General features: G+C 16.6%; 1 protein-coding gene across 4 annotated transcripts; it reads left to right on the top strand.

Moving 5' to 3' along the window:
* Positions 1-139: 139 nt before the first annotated feature.
* On the top strand, positions 140-15,784 carry LOC410134 (blood vessel epicardial substance). 4 transcript variants are annotated; one of them, XR_412271.3, is made up of 10 exons: positions 141-364; positions 712-886; positions 1,016-1,277; positions 1,543-1,910; positions 2,822-2,979; positions 3,444-3,546; positions 5,378-5,518; positions 6,922-7,087; positions 12,860-13,121; positions 15,258-15,784. XR_412271.3 is itself a non-coding variant. In XM_006571836.3 (9 exons), exons 3-9 carry the CDS (start codon positions 1,055-1,057, stop codon positions 15,323-15,325), a joined length of 1,224 nt encoding a protein of 407 aa, XP_006571899.1. In that variant the 5' UTR covers positions 140-364; positions 712-886; positions 1,016-1,054; the 3' UTR covers positions 15,326-15,784. The 4 variants fall into 4 exon arrangements, 2 of the variants coding, with proteins under 2 accessions (XP_006571899.1, XP_006571898.1); XR_412272.3 differs by having other exon boundaries at positions 15,261-15,386; XM_006571836.3 differs by lacking the exon at positions 12,860-13,121 and having other exon boundaries at positions 140-364; positions 15,261-15,784.
* The last annotated feature ends 1,215 nt before the right edge of the window (positions 15,785-16,999 follow it).

Here is a 16,999-nt window from a genome sequence, read left to right as displayed (position 1 = left end):
ATATATATATGTATATATATATATATATATATACATATTTCTTATTATATTTTAATTTATGGTTATTTTTTATATACTAGTAATTTATTATAATTGATGTTCATGTTAGTAAATTTTTGAACAAACCTTAACTTAGAAGCCTCATGGCCTATTTTATCCCCCTTCTGTTTCCCAATTCTCTACCGTTGTCTTTAATCGTCCTTGCTAGAGTAACGTCTTTCTGCTAGTTTGACGTTCATTAGATAAGCAAGTTTGTTTCGTATACGATTTTGGTTTATTCTAATTATCAAATTACTTGACATTATAATTTACTTTTTTATCTGTATGCCTTGCGTACGTTTTCATCTTTTAAAATTTTCCATGAGTAAGTTATTTATTGATTTGGTACAATACTTTATAACGTCAATATCTATGATTACTTGCATATGAAAATCAGTATAAAATATATTTATTTGAAATTAATATTTTTTTTTATAAATATATAAGAAATATTAATAAGTAAATTTTTCTAATTTCATTACTATAATTAATAGCAAAATTCATTTTTTTTATTTAATTTGATTTTTAATTGGCTTATTATTACCAGGCTTTAACTATTATCAGAATTGAACATATTAATTTTTTTCAATATTTTTTAATCCTGTTTTAATATAATAATCAATATATAATTAATAATATAAAATAATTAATGTATGCATATTTATATTACAGATGTTTCTGTAGTCTTCCTACAGTTATTGGTAATGCAAATACCTTTCTTTATTTTAATATCCACAAAATGGTATTTGTCTTCAAGCTTCAATTTTAGCTGAGAATAGAAATGTGAACAATGACAGAATATTTACAAGTGACATATAATATTCAATTTAACATCTCTTATGAATAAGTATGAATTATAATTATTAATTGAAATTATATTATATGGAATCATATAATCATATAATATGGAATATAATATGGAATATAATATGGAATATTAACTAAATTGAATATTTGAATTATTTTGATATTACAGAGTAAGACGAAATTGACTTATCTTGGTGGTGATGCGGGGATGTGGATCTGTTTTGATCCTATAGGAAGCCGAGAAGGCTGGCATGCTTTTATTTTATTTTGCATATTTATTTATTGGACTTCTTTTGGTATTGATGGCAGTTTAACAAATGCAGCTGCATTTAATGTCCCTCATAATACCGTTACATCAGATATATCACTACCACTTTCAACACATCATGAAGATGACGAATGTAGGAATGTGACTACTGATAATAGAGCTAGTATGTATTATATGATTTTATTATATGAAACATATTATATATAATTACAATGATATCATAGTCATATTTATATTTTTATAAATATATCTAATAAATTATTTTTATGTAATGAAATATCTTTATTATAAATTTTTTGAAATAATTTTAAATATAAGAGATAATATATTTAATTTTTAATTTTATTTTTAAAAATATTATTAAATTATTTTATTATTTAAATTTAATTAATTATATTAAATTATATTTGAAAAAAAATACTTCACAGCTACTGGTCTATCAGTGATCAATCAAGGATCTGGTTCTCCTCATTCGCCAATAGTGCCTCCAACTTTTCTGTACGGAGTTCTTACCTGCCAACCATATCAAGGAATTTCTGTGAACCACATCTATTTTCAACTAGCAAATGCCTTCTTTCTATTGTCACATCTTGCACCAAGTGGCATACATGGCGTACTTTATTTAAGGTGCACTCTGCTTGTGGGCTGTGCCTTTCTTGCTTTATGGGGCTGGACAATAGCTTGTTGGTTGGATGCTGCTCTCTGGAATGCTCTGTTTGTTGCCATCAACTTCATCCATGTATGCACGCTTCTTTACAAGCTCAGGCCTATCAAGTTTTCAAGGGAAATTGAAGAGGTAAGCTAAGAAAATTAAAAAAATTAATAATTTAATTTAATTAAATGTATAATAAAGATAAATGTGCAAATAAAATAAACATATATTTAAGAAACATTTAATAAATATTTAAAACGAACATAAAAATAATTATATCTTATTATCAAATGTAAAAATATAAGCTTCCATTCTTTTCTACTATAAATAATTATTTCTAAAAATTATTTGAATTAATATAATTAATATTGTATAATAGAAATATATTCTTGTAAGTATTATTTAAGTAAAGTATTTGCCCATTTTTACATTTTTTTTCATACATTTTTTTACATATTTAATCTAGAAAAATTTTAATCGCACTTTTGTTTTTCTATTTTTTTTTTCAATATATATTATTTTTTTTAAGTAATGTGATATTTTTGTTTTAGTTATCATAGATAGATATGTATATTAGAATCTTTATTACTTGTATGTTTGGCTATAGCATTCGTATTAGATTAAGAAGTAATGGTATTTTTTCTTTTTGCATTTTTATATATTTAATTTATATATTTAAATAATATAATTTTGTTATAATAAATTTATGTATATAATATGATATAATAAAATGCTTTTGAGATATTTATAATTTAATATAATTTAATATTAATATTAATTTAATATATATATTCAATTAAATATTATTAAATATATAATATTTTATATATTTTTTAAATTAATATTTAATTTATCATTTTATTCATCAAAAATATAATAACAGCAATTTGATTATATATTATTTTAATTTATTATTTTAATTTATTTGATTAAAAAAGTTATAAAATATTATAAAATATTTATTTATAAAATAAGTTATTCTTTTATTTATTATATTATATTTTTGTAATTAATAATAAAATTAATATAAATTTCATATTTTATTTTTCTGATAGGTATATATTGCAGTATTCCAGCCATTAAGAGTATCACGTCACCAATTCAGGAAAGTATTAAATTGTATGAAGATTATTCGACAATTGAAATATCAAGAAGTTTATGCCCAAGAAAAAGTGACCAAAGTTGATTCTTTATCTTTAGTACTTTCTGGAAAGTAAGTTCATATTATAAATAACTATTTATCTTTATATTTTATATTTAGTTTATTTAAATTATAATTATATTATTTTTTAAAATTATTATTAAAGTTGATATACAAATATTTATATAAATAATATAAATAATTTAAACAATTGTTGTTTTTTAAAAAATAAAATATGAATGTTTAGAATGTTTTATATACACAGTAGACAAATTAATTTAATTAATAATAAACTTTTTTAATTAATTTAAAAAATTTATAATATATAATATATTATATATTCAGAAATTCTATAAATAAAATTGATATTGTTTTACATTAAAATAAATATTTTTTAAATTAAATAAAAAATAAATAGTAAAAATAAAGAAATATTAAAGTTTAAGGAAATATAATAAGTGATAATATTCTTAATTTAAAAATGAAAGTAAAAATCTAAGTTTTTTAAATAAGTTTCTTTTAATATATTCCTTTAGGTTAGTAGTTTCGCAAAATGGAAGAGCATTGCACATTGTCTTCCCACATCAGTTCCTGGATTCTCCAGAATGGTTTGGTGTTTCTACAGACGAGTACTTTCAGGTTTATACATTTTTTTTTTTGATTTATAAAAAAAATTGAAAATGATTATTATTAGAAAAAATTAAATTAAAAAATTAAAAAAAAATTTTATCACATAAGATTTTATTTTTAAAGAAGTTTAATGAGAAATTATTTGAGATACTTGAATATCCAAAGAAATTAGATTTCTTATCAAATATTGGATTATAAACAAAAGTTATGCATATTCGAAACATACACACAATTTTCAGAGACGAAATTCTTGATTATTTCATCAATATGGTTCATCAAAATTCGTAAAATATTAAAATATTTTGTTAATTTTTGGCTATTGACGTATTTTATAGGGATTCTTTTATAGATATATAAGTATATTATTTTAATCTGAATTATTTTTTTCTTATTTCACTTTAATTTATTTTTATCTTAATTAGAAATAAATAAATTTTATTTGATAATAAATAGATAATTATCAATAGATTTGATAATTTTAAATAAAATAATTATATTCAAATATATAAATATAATATTATATAAATATAATAAAGATATTGATCTGTTTCATATATATGCAAGATATTTATTTTATCTAAATAGTACAGTAAAATATCTTTTATGAAAAAAATATTTTTATGAAAATTATTTTATATAAAGAAAATTATGCAGTATCAATAATTTTTCTCTTTAAATGATCATAAGAAGATGATCTTTTTAATTTTAAATAATTTTATATTATGTAATTTTTAATGCAGTTTATTAAATTCTAAAAAAAAATATTAAATATAAATTTATGTTGAGAAGTTAACTTAAAAAATATTATAACTTGAAATTTATAAAACTTATTGTATGAAAGATAAGAAATGTATAAAATAATACTTTTTCATTCATATTTTTTTTATTTTCTATAAAATAAGTTTTACAAACTTCAATTTGTAATATTCTAAACTAATTATTTTTAAATGTAAACAACATAAATATTTCTTTGTAAGAAATATAAATTACTGCATTAATTAATACATTAAAATTTGATTCAAATAAAATTATGATTTTATTTAAAAAATTCATTAAGATCATTTTCATATGAGTTACACATTTATTTACTAAAATCCATTAATACTACATAATATATCTTAATATAACTTTATATCAAGTGATTTTTGTAAGAATTTTGTTTTTTTTTAATAATATTCTTTCATTAAAAGATATTTCATATTTAAATAAAATATACTACATATTTTATTACTGTTATACATAATGCAATTTATTTGATTATCTATAAATGTTTTTTATTAATGTTTTTGATTATATAAAATTAGAAAATATAAATTAAGATATTTGCAATTTATATTTATAATTGATAAGCCTCCATATATAGGAAATTTTATTATATCATATAAAAAAAATTTATACAAAGATTTAAAAAATTTTGAATATATATATATATATTGCAATTTATAATAAAAATGTATGTATGGAGATTTAATAGTCAGGAATTATTAGATCATATAAAGTTAAAAGAACAAAGTTTTTCAGGAAAATTAAATAAATTTTTACATGTTAAATCTTATCTCTTTATTTTTAATTAAAAAATTAAAAAATATGAAAATATAATTGAATTATTATTAATATGTAATCATATATTATAGAGACATAATAATTATTATAATATTTATTTTATTATTTTTGTTATAATTAAATTTATTATAATTATATATCATATATTTATTGATATTTTATTATTTTAATTTGTTTTTCTCAGAAATAAAATGTCATATGAGAAAAATTTATAAAATTTATATATGACATAATTATAAATTATAATTAGATTTAAAATAATTATTTTTTTGAATAGGTATCAATAACTGCTATGGAAGAATCAAGGATATTATTATGGCATAGAGACAAATTAAAATTAAGTATAATTAGTGATCAATTTCTGCAGGCAGTGTTTGATCATATTTTGGGAAGGGATGTAGTCAAAAAATTGATGCAGGTATGTTTATATTAAAAATAATATATCTTCTCTTCTAAAGTAATAGTACTTATGAATATCGTATTATATTTTTGATATGATTTAATATACAGAATTATATTTAACAATCGAAATTTTTCATGACGAATTAAAATTACCAAAAAAATGTTTTAATAAAAGTTCTTGTCTTTCATAATTCAAAAAGAAATATTATAATTAAATATTATATATATATATATATATATTGTGCAAATAATTTTTTATAGATCAAATAAGAGAGAAAATTTCAAGATTAATTTTATTTTTTTTAAATTAAATTATATAATTTTGAATGCATTAGTTGATTTATTTATAATTACTTCTATTTCTTTAGAATTTTTATAAACAAATGTATAAAAATAAAACACATGCATTTTCTTTATTAGCTGCCATTTCCAATTAATTAAAATAGCAGAATATAATATATGTATTAAATAATATAAATGAAATCATATTAATTATTCAACTGAACTAAATAAAAAAAAAATAAATAAATAAAATTTTATTAAATATTATTGTTATAATATATTATTGTTAAATATTATTGTTAAATATTATTATTATAATTATTTGAAAGAATATATATAATAGTAGAAAAAATATTTCTCTAAACTTTCACTTCTTTTTTTTTTTAAATTATCTATATATATTCATTTAAATAGTTCCTATGTATCTTTAATTTAATAATTTATTATATGCTATTAATTTAATACTTTATTATATGTTAATATATTGTATTCTTGAATTAATTTTGGATTCATAAGACACACAAAAATCTAATCAAAAAAATTATTTAAATAATTTATTGCTATATATCAATAAATTATTAAAATATTATTTTAATAATTAAATAATAATAATAGTTATATTAAAGCACATATACTATATATTATTGATAATAAATATATACATATTTAGAAGTATTTTTTTTTAATGGTATACATATTATTGTTATAAATGTAACATAATGTTAAAAAATTTACTAATAATCTAATCTACTTATCTAATAAATTAAAAAATCAAATTTTACGCATTGATCTTTGCATTCAGCAAACTTAAATTTCTAAAATCAAAAAAATTACTTCAAAATTATAATATATTATGAAATACAATAACATACATTTTGATTGTAAAATTTTTAAAATATGATTATTTAAACGAAAATTGCTAATTCTGAAATTTGTAATAAAAGAATCTTGAAAACATTTTTTTTTTTTTTTATACTTATTAGTATAACTTTGTTCTGAAAAATTTTTTTAATGAAATAAATAACAAAAATATATATTCTATTTTTCATTCTATTTTTCTTATATTATATATTTAGATATGTTTATTGTTGTATTATGTATAAAGAATTTACTTATTTGTATATAATATTTTAATAGGTTAGTGAAACAATGGCTGCTAGCAGTCATCAACAGCAAAATGGACAAGTAATTGGTTTAGGTGGTATTGGAGCCTTAGAAAATGATCCTGACACCAAACTTTTTGTTGTGAAAAAGACTGGTGATAGTCAAGGTATCACTGCTCTCATCAGTCGTCAACTTCAAGGTAATTCTTTTTTATTATTTTTTATTATTTGTAGACAATAAAATAATTATTTTTTTTATTTATACAAACTCATATATATAAAAAAACCCCTAAACAATAATTAATTATTAATTTTTCGAATATAAACCAATATTATATATATTTTTCAAATACAAATGAAGTTTTTATTTTTATAATAATATAATTTCTAATGATATATTGAATATTAATATATTCATAGGATATTTCTAAAAATTCTAAAAAAGGATTTTAAAAATTCTAGAAATTAAAACAAAAGATGGTATATAAAATATTGGTTGTAATTTATTTATTAATTATTAGTAATTTAAGTTTAGATGAAATAAAAAAGAAATGAGATGGTAATATAATAAAGATAGAGATATTCTATTTTATCTATTTTGTTTCTATCATTTAAAATAAATTTCAATTATTTATAATTTAATAAACAAATCATAATTATTATAATTAATATTTTTGGTATATCAATTTTTATATTTATTTTGATTTATTGAATCTCCAAAAGTCCATGAATAAATTAATAATCTGCATACAAAATCATCTAAAATTAAAATATTTTTGAAATTATTGATTATATCGAAAAATGTTTCAGATAAAAATTTAATAGTTTTGAAGGAGGTATTTGATATAATACTTAAAAAATATATATATATATATATTAAATTTAAAATACTTAAAATTTTATATATATATATATTTTATGTATATATTATTGCAGAAGAACATTAAAAAATTAACTTTATATTTTTAAGTAAAATCATATAATTTTTAATGCATTAATTAATATAATTGTTATTCTTTATAAAAAAAACTATTATATCATTTATAAAAATTAACTAAATTAAATAATATAATTATAAAAATTAAATTTAATAAAAAAGTTTTAAGTAAGGAAATATTTTATAAAATTATATATATATAATAAAAAAAAGCAAGAACAGAAGAATATTTGTTTGTTTTTTATTTTTCATATAATAAATTTTATAAAATTCAAGTTAAAATATTTAAATAATAATAATAATAATTTTTTATTAAAAATGATTTAATAGTTATTTATGAGTAATAATAATCTGAATTGATTAATATATTAAAAATGATACCATTTAAAAATATAAAGTTAAAATACAATTTATTGGAATAATGAGAAAAGTACCTGATAACTTAAAAGCTTATAACATAAGGATTATAATTGTGGTTTTGTCGTAAATTCATAATATTTCAAGAGATTAACAAAAATTATTACTATTATCATATTGAATTTTGCATATATGTACGCATTTATGATAAAATCAATATGTTTATTATTTCTATAAATATAATTTCTATAAATTATAGTCAATATTTAAAATAATAATATAAAATATAACAAAATTATTAATTAATATCAATAAACAAATATAATTCAATATCTATTCAATAAGTTTGCAATATTCCATGATGCAAAAGATCTGCAAAAGATTTAAAGAATGTAAAAATAAAATATTTGTATCATTGAAATTATAATAATCGATGTAATATTAAGTACCAAGTTAATATCATCAATATAACTTGTATATAGTTTGTTGATATTATGTCATAATTGATAAATATCGTTTTAATTTAATTTAGTCATTATATATTTTAATTGTTATTATAATATAAAAAAATAATTTAATAGATTATCTATAAAATAGATAATAGATTCTATATCAATAAAAATATATAAGCAACATATTGACACATATATTATATATTATATTACATATTCAAGATGATTTTTATTAATATCTATTTAAAACTATAAATATATAAATTATTATAATCTTTGTGACATAATGTAATTATTTAATGTTAATGTTTGTAATGTTTGTTTTAAAATTATGATTTTAATTAGTTATTCATAATTAAAGTAGAACTAAAAATTTTTGAATGTTTTTTATGTAACAATTTACACAAAATTTCAAATTTATCAAAAAATATCTCTTTTGAAAATATTTTAATTTTTAATCTTAGATTATTAATCTTATATCTATTAATAATATATATATATATGTATTCTTTGGAAAAATATTAATGACTAATTTGAAATTTGAAGAAGGAAAGGAGATATATAAAATTTTAATTTTATTATCTTATATTTGTTTTCAAGATATTAAAGAAAATTTTTAAGAATTATATATTAAATTCTGCTTATACATATATGTTCGTAATAATAATAATAATAATTAATATGTAATTATCACTTATCTATTGTTCTGTAAATTATTATTATATATATTAATTAAATTAATTTTATTAAAAATGATTTTATTTAAAAATATTTAGTATCTATTCTTACTAGTATCATCGATTATTATAATTATTTCAATCGCTTAAAAGTTTTATATGATATTTTCACATTCTGCAGATATTCAAATTCTGAAAAATTCATGGAAAATTCAAGTTTTTTATAAATAGATATTGAATATAGTCATATTAATTTATTTATCATACATTTTGAATGTCATGTACTGTGATGTATTTATACCATATAAACAATTGATAAAATTGTTGATAAATTGCAGACATATATATGATTATTATATGAAGATATTTTTATGTCAAAAGATTGTTCATCTGAATAAACAGAATTCAATGTGTTAGTAATATAAGCAATATTCAATATCAAAAGATTTTTATTAATATTTTATAAATTAATAAATAAAAAATCAAAATTTAAAATTTTATATTTTATCCCTTTCTTATTAATCTCTTAAATTTCAAATCAAATTCGTCTTTGGTATCTTTCAGAAATAATTATCAAAACTATAATATGAAATATACATATTTATGTTAATATTTAAATTAATATTTAAATTTTCTCATTATCTTATTTATATACTTTATACTCTATTTATTATATTCAATTATTTATTAATTTAAAGATTTTTATAAAAAGTTTGCAATTAATTTATGCACACATTAAGTAATGTAATAATATATGTGTATTACAAACATATATGCATATATATATATATACATATATATATATATGTATGTATATATGTATATATATATCTTTAAAATGTATTATTAAGGATATAATATTTCCTAGAATTTTTTTTAAAGAATTTTGCAAAATTAAAAGAATATGAATTTTATATACTTATGTATCATCTTTAATGATATCATTTTAAAAGTATATGTTTTAATTTATATAGTTTTAATTTGAATATCATTATGTAATTTCAAAGATTTTTATGCATTGCAAAATATCTTTTCAAATAAAAATTTTATAGAAATTTAATTAAACTTTTTTTATCTGATATTATAATATCATATAAATATTAATATATTATAATTAATATATCATTATATAAATATTAATATGTTATTATCTTTATTATATTTAAAGAGAAAAACGAATAATTTTATTAATATATTTAATAAATTCTGAATAAGAAAAAAATATCTATTCTATAGATCTTCAGTAGTAATTAATTTATGTATTTAAAAAATAGATATTACAAGTATACATATATTTAAAATGAAAAAATATACTTTTTTTTATTTATTTTTCAATTTTGTTTATTCTAAAAAAGATATTTAAAGTGATTTATATGATATTATATATATGATTTTTTTATTATAAAATAATTACTAAATCTATATTTAATTTAAATTTTATATTAAATACCTATATTAAATTTAAATTTTTATTAATTAAAAATTAAATTAAATTAAATTAAACTTTTCATAACTATTATGATTGCATTTTAAAAATTTAATTTCTAATACTATTTATGTTATTTTATATATGTAATCATATATATGAATGAGTAAAAAAATATAAAAAATTCATAGGAAATGATTTATTTTTATAATTAAAATATTGCCTATAATAATAAAAAGAATATGATGCTAATATAGTGAAATATTATTATATTTCAGAAAAAAATGTTATCACTTTTTTAAATAATATTTGTTTTATAATTTAAAATTATAGTCATCAAAATTTTTTTTAATAAATTAATAAATGAATAAGTCTTAAAAGATTGTACCAAATATACTTATATAAAATTTATTATTATTATACTTTTTTTATATGATATTCTGTATAATTAATTTCATTTATAATTTAAAATAAATCCAAATACACTGCATAAATTATATTACATAATTTATATTGTATTTAAATAATATTTTTAAATAATATTTATAATAGGTCTAAGTATAAATGCATAATTATTAATGTTAATATTATATTCTAATATTCGAAATCTAATCACTTTTAAATTTTAACAATAATTTATGAATATACATATACATATATATATATATATAAGTATTAGAATAAATTAAGATTTTAGAGAATAATATTGTGAATAAAAAATATTGTTTTTTGTATATAAATTTTATTTTTGAATATTTAATTAAATATCATTAACTATATTGGATGAATATTTCCATTAAATTAAAAATATTTCTTATATTCTTATTATTTAATCTTTTTTTTGTATTTGTAATTTAAAATTTTTTATAAAATAAAATATAAAATTTATAAATTATAATAATTAAGAATATTCAATTTGACATGAAATGATATTTTGTATGTATTAATTATGTATTATGTAATAATTTTCATGTGTAATACTTTCCGTATTTTTTTACATTTAGGCATGAGCATGAATTATATGTAATAATATAATTTTATAAATGCATATTTAAGAATTAATGCATATTTATCATAGATGATACAATTTCGAAATATCTTTATAGTAATAACAAATGTTTATTAATATTAATTCTCACATTATTAATTCATTTTTTCACGTTATTATAAAAAAAATACAAAATGATTTGTGATATTGTCATTTCATGTAAATTATTATAAAAAATTTTGATATTCGAGTTTTCGCATTACGCATGAGACATAATAAAATTTCAGTTTTGAAGAAAAAAAATTTATTTTTTTCTAAAATTTACAATTTGCGAAAAAAAACTGAACAATATGAATATATACTATAATAGATTCTCTTTTATTTTTAATTTTAATCGATTTTTTTTCCAATGATGTACATAATATAATAATTTCTTATAGTAAAATATAAAAAAAAATTGATTCATGGAAATTCGTTATTAGATTAGTAAAATAAAGAAGTAATCAGATATTATTTATAATAAATAAAATAAAAATAAAAATATATACATATAATATGTATATAATAATTATTATATACATATAAAATCTAGATATATAATATATAAATAATATATAAATAATAAATAAATATATAAATAAATCTAAATATAATGTAATATTATTAATATTATAATATTAATATGTAATAATAAATAAGTAATAATTACTATAGGAAAATCATGATTTTTTTTTACATTTATTGATTAAAACAAAGATTGGATAAGAAAGAAGCTACTACAATTATTTTTGTTTGTTAATTAATATTGAAACAAATTTAGCTAAAAATAAATACTCTTTTCCATTTAATAAAAAAATTATAGCATCATATATAAAAAAAATCAAACGTTATCATTTTAAATTTTCTTTGAAATTATATCATCTATGATAGAATAGAATTTTAATTCATTTATTAATACTGAAACTAATTGAGCTGATCCATTTTGTATATGAAAAAGTTTTTGCATGATAATTGATGCATGTATTTGCTAAAATAATTATTTCATTATATTAACAATGTAGATTCATAAATTTACTAGAACATGCAATATACACTTTTTATAATTTTGCATCAATTTTGATTTTGCTTTGGATAGAAGAGAGAATGCCGCTGCTGTACACGACTCAGGAAGTGTTGAACAACACTTTGCATCATATTAATCACCTACGTACACTTCCTTTACATCCTGTACAACACAGCAATGTTCAGTCTTCCTTATAATATTCTTGTGACACAAACTGTGCAGTAATTAGCACAAATTTGTACGTGATATATGTTATGTTTCTACAATGGATATCCATAGTTATACAAATATCATCGGGTAACTTCATTTATTTTCTTCTGATTATTATATTCAGGTGAGTTATTTTTGTGTCTATGTTTTTTTTACTTCATTTAATTTAATAGTATTAATTATATTGTTATAAAATTATTATTAGATTTGATAAAACAAAAGAATTTATTTAATGCCATGTTTTTTTTAAAAAGTTTATATTTTAATTTATCTAAAATTATGATGTGAAATTTATTTTCAGTATTATATAAAGAATGTCTCTGTAATTATTATACAATCAGATAAAAGATAATTATCTATGAAAAATTAATTCAAAAGTACAGAATAAAATCTTTTCATATAAAATTTCGTTTTTGTAAAAAAACTTTAAAAATCAATCTAATAAATAGTACACTAATTGTTTTAATTTACTAAAAAGTTTGCTAGTTCGCTTTTTCTATTTCTGTTCATATTTGTATTCATAAATATAGTAATATTATTAATTGTTCCTTATCATTACATATCATTACATATAATAATAAATATAAATAAGTTATTATTTTTACTGTAATAATATAAAATAAAATTATAATATAAAATAGTATTTATAAATACAAACAAAAACAGAAATTTGAAATTTGCGCTAATATATATACATTAAATCAAATTTCAAGATGAAAATTCAAAGAAGTTTTTTTGAAAATGAAGAAATATATAAAAAAAAGTTTCTTTTACTTTTTTGACTTACTTTTTTATTAAAAATTTTTATATTAGAGACATTTTGTATAATATTGTTATAAATTTATTTATATATTTAATTTTTTGTTATATGATTTATAAATTTTAACTATGAAATCTAAAGAAGAAAATTTATTTTGGTGTTAATATGTTATATATAATTATTTATTTTCTTATAATGATAGATATTTAAAATTTTTGATTTCTTAACTATTTTCAAGATTTAATTTAATTTTCTGTTTTTTTTTATATATATATTTTATTTATTCATATTTAAATAATTTTGAGTTTTATCTTGAAAATGTATTGGAATTGTTCATAAACACATTTTACACATATACATGAAATATAATATATATGTACGGGATGTTTTTTTTAAATGAGAATATCTCATAAAGAAAGTTAAAATTATCAAATATATAAATTATTTAACAAGAGTTATTTGATTTAAACAAAACATCATACAATTCAAATTATTTTTTTGTGAATTGAAAAAGAGATTTTTAGATCAACTTCATTTTTTAATTTTTTCATTTTTAATAGAATCATATAATTTGAAACCATTATTCAATATATTTGAATATTTTTAAAAAAAAAATTAATTTATTTATGTTAAAAAACCATTTAATAGATATTTCGATTAAAAAAATTCAGGACTGGAAAAAACAATTAATAATTGATTCTTCATTAAGACAATAGATATGTAAATAATAATAAATATATAAAAATGAAACATGTATTTTCTTTATTAATCATCGTTTTTAGTTAAATAAAATATTTAATATAAGCCAATATAATATAATATTTAATATAGCCAATATACTATACAATAGCATTAAGTGTTAATTAATAGTAAGCATTAATATTAAACAAGATTTAATTTTAGGCAATAACGAAAATATATATATATATATATATATTCTATTTTTCTAATTGTTGATTGTTTTAATTGAACTAAAATTGTTTTAATAAAATAAAAATCATAGGTGATTATTATTATCTTCTCAGTTCTCAAATTCTAATAGTACAGAACCACAATATTTAAATTAAAATCTATTTTTTAACATAAATAGATTAATATTTTTTTATAGAAAATACTTAGATAAATTGATTTATGCATTTAAAATTATATAATTCTATTTAAAAAAATGAAATTGACTTTGATATCTCTTTTATTTGATCTACAAAAAAATTAATTATTTTAAATTAATTAATAATTTATTTTGAATTAACTTTTGTTAAAACATTTTTTTGATAATTTCTCTTGAGATATTCAATTGTATTCAAAATAATATATGACATGCTATATATATTGATATATATTAATATATATATATAATAATGTATAATTAATAATATATAATAATGTAATATATTAATTTGTATTTTAAATATTTAATTATATAAGTGTATTATTATTTTCAAATAATAAAAATTATAAATAATTTATTTTCAAACAATAAAAAATTTATGTTTATTGCAGCAGCAGGAGATCCAAATGCATGGAGATTGGGAAGAATTGAAGAGACTGATCATGAAACACCTGTTTAATGAAATGAAAATTAGATGAATGTCATCCTCGACAGTCAATATAAACTAACACCAGTCTTTTTACATAACATAAAATAATGATGAAATATATTCATCATTGGAAGATATAGTATGGTGTTCGTGGAACAATTAAACATTCTCTTGCCAATTAATAATTTTTCCCACTAGTCAAATATGATTAACAATGGAAAAATTTCATTGTTTATAGAATAATGGTTCCATCCTAGTTTATATAAAGTGATATGACTATAAACATTACTTTATGCTTCCAATATATTATTGAATACTATTGAAACTAATTTAAATATGGCTGTTTATAATTCACATTGATTTTTTTTAACATGCATATATTTAGTATTGATCAAGTAAGACTTTACATGTGTAATAAAATGGAGGTTGTTCAATCACAACGGCGTAACTTCTTTAATGAGAAATCTGTGATTTATTGGAAGTGGTAAAGAAAAAAATTAGGGAGGCCTAAATACTTGATTGTTTCCCATACCCAAATATAGTGCCTTTTTACTTGCATTTCATTTATTAATTTAAGAGAAAAATTTATATATTATAATTATATACTAATTTATAAACTCATTCAATATCTTTTAAAAAAGTTGCTGGTAGAAATCTAAATGTTTTAGTGCAGTTATTTTTCATATGTTCTAAAATGGGACCATTTTCAATTAATCTTTATTTACAAAATTAATAACAAAAATTAACATTTTATTATATGTAATTGTATGTATCTTAAATTAAATTATTATGTTAGTTTCATGAAAAAATACTTATTTGAATTAAAATGTATAAAAATGAATATAAATTTTATAAGTTTGATTATGATTTGCTAATGATTGTCAGTGATATGATTGCATTATCTTTATTAATAAATTTTAATATAACTAATTATTATTGCTATATTAAATTTTTGCAATAATTACTAATTAAAAATAAAAAATTTTTTCAACTTTAAATCACTTAATTATAATTTTTAATTATAATTTTTATTTCTGATTTAAATATTTGATTTATACAAATAAAATCAAAAAAATTAATAAATATTTTATACATTAATATATATAATATATAAAATATATGAAATTAAGTATATTATATATATTAATTTATTATTAGATTAAATATTATAATTTGTTTGTATATAATTTTATTTATAAACAAAGATTAATATAATTAATTAATTAATATAATTAAGTCAATATTCATAATTATTTTTAAAAATTATGTATATCTTTGTTTAAAATGCTTTACTTAACAATTTTTTTTTTTTTTGTAAAAAAATTGCTTTATTTATTTTTATATGATTATGATTATGATGAGTATGATTATAGAAATATTACTATTAAATTTTATTTTTATTGGTGATTTTATTATATCTTATTTTCTTTTTTTATTTTACATCATGTTTGTTATTTTATTTCTACCAGCAATTGATTATTTCTGCCATCAAAACTATTATTAAATAGTTTTGAAGAATTATGGCATGAATCATATCATAACAACACTAGATAATGGTGTTCAGAATAGAGAAGCAGGAAGTTACGCCAGAAAGCACTGGATGATAATACAATTAACATAAACTATATTATTAAAGTAATATTTATATTGATATACATTGTCGATAGAAAAATAAATGCATATAACTTTTAATGTTTAATATCA

This window comes from Apis mellifera, linkage group LG11, assembly GCF_003254395.2.
Source record: "Apis mellifera strain DH4 linkage group LG11, Amel_HAv3.1, whole genome shotgun sequence".
Taxonomy (NCBI): domain Eukaryota; kingdom Metazoa; phylum Arthropoda; class Insecta; order Hymenoptera; family Apidae; genus Apis; species Apis mellifera.
Note: the sequence above shows the minus strand (reverse complement) of the source record. Positions and strands in the feature narration are given on the sequence as shown.

Bases quoted from the DNA above. Each gene is read 5' to 3' on its own strand.
- LOC410134 (XM_006571835.3), top strand. From the start codon at position 1,055: ATGTGGATCTGTTTTGATCCTATAGGAAGCCGAGAAGGCTGGCATGCT. The intron at 3,547-5,377 runs GTTTATACATTT...TTTTTTGAATAG, and splicing joins CTACAGACGAGTACTTTCAG to GTATCAATAACTGCTATGGA. The intron at 7,088-15,257 runs GTAATTCTTTTT...TGTTTATTGCAG, and splicing joins CATCAGTCGTCAACTTCAAG to CAGCAGGAGATCCAAATGCA.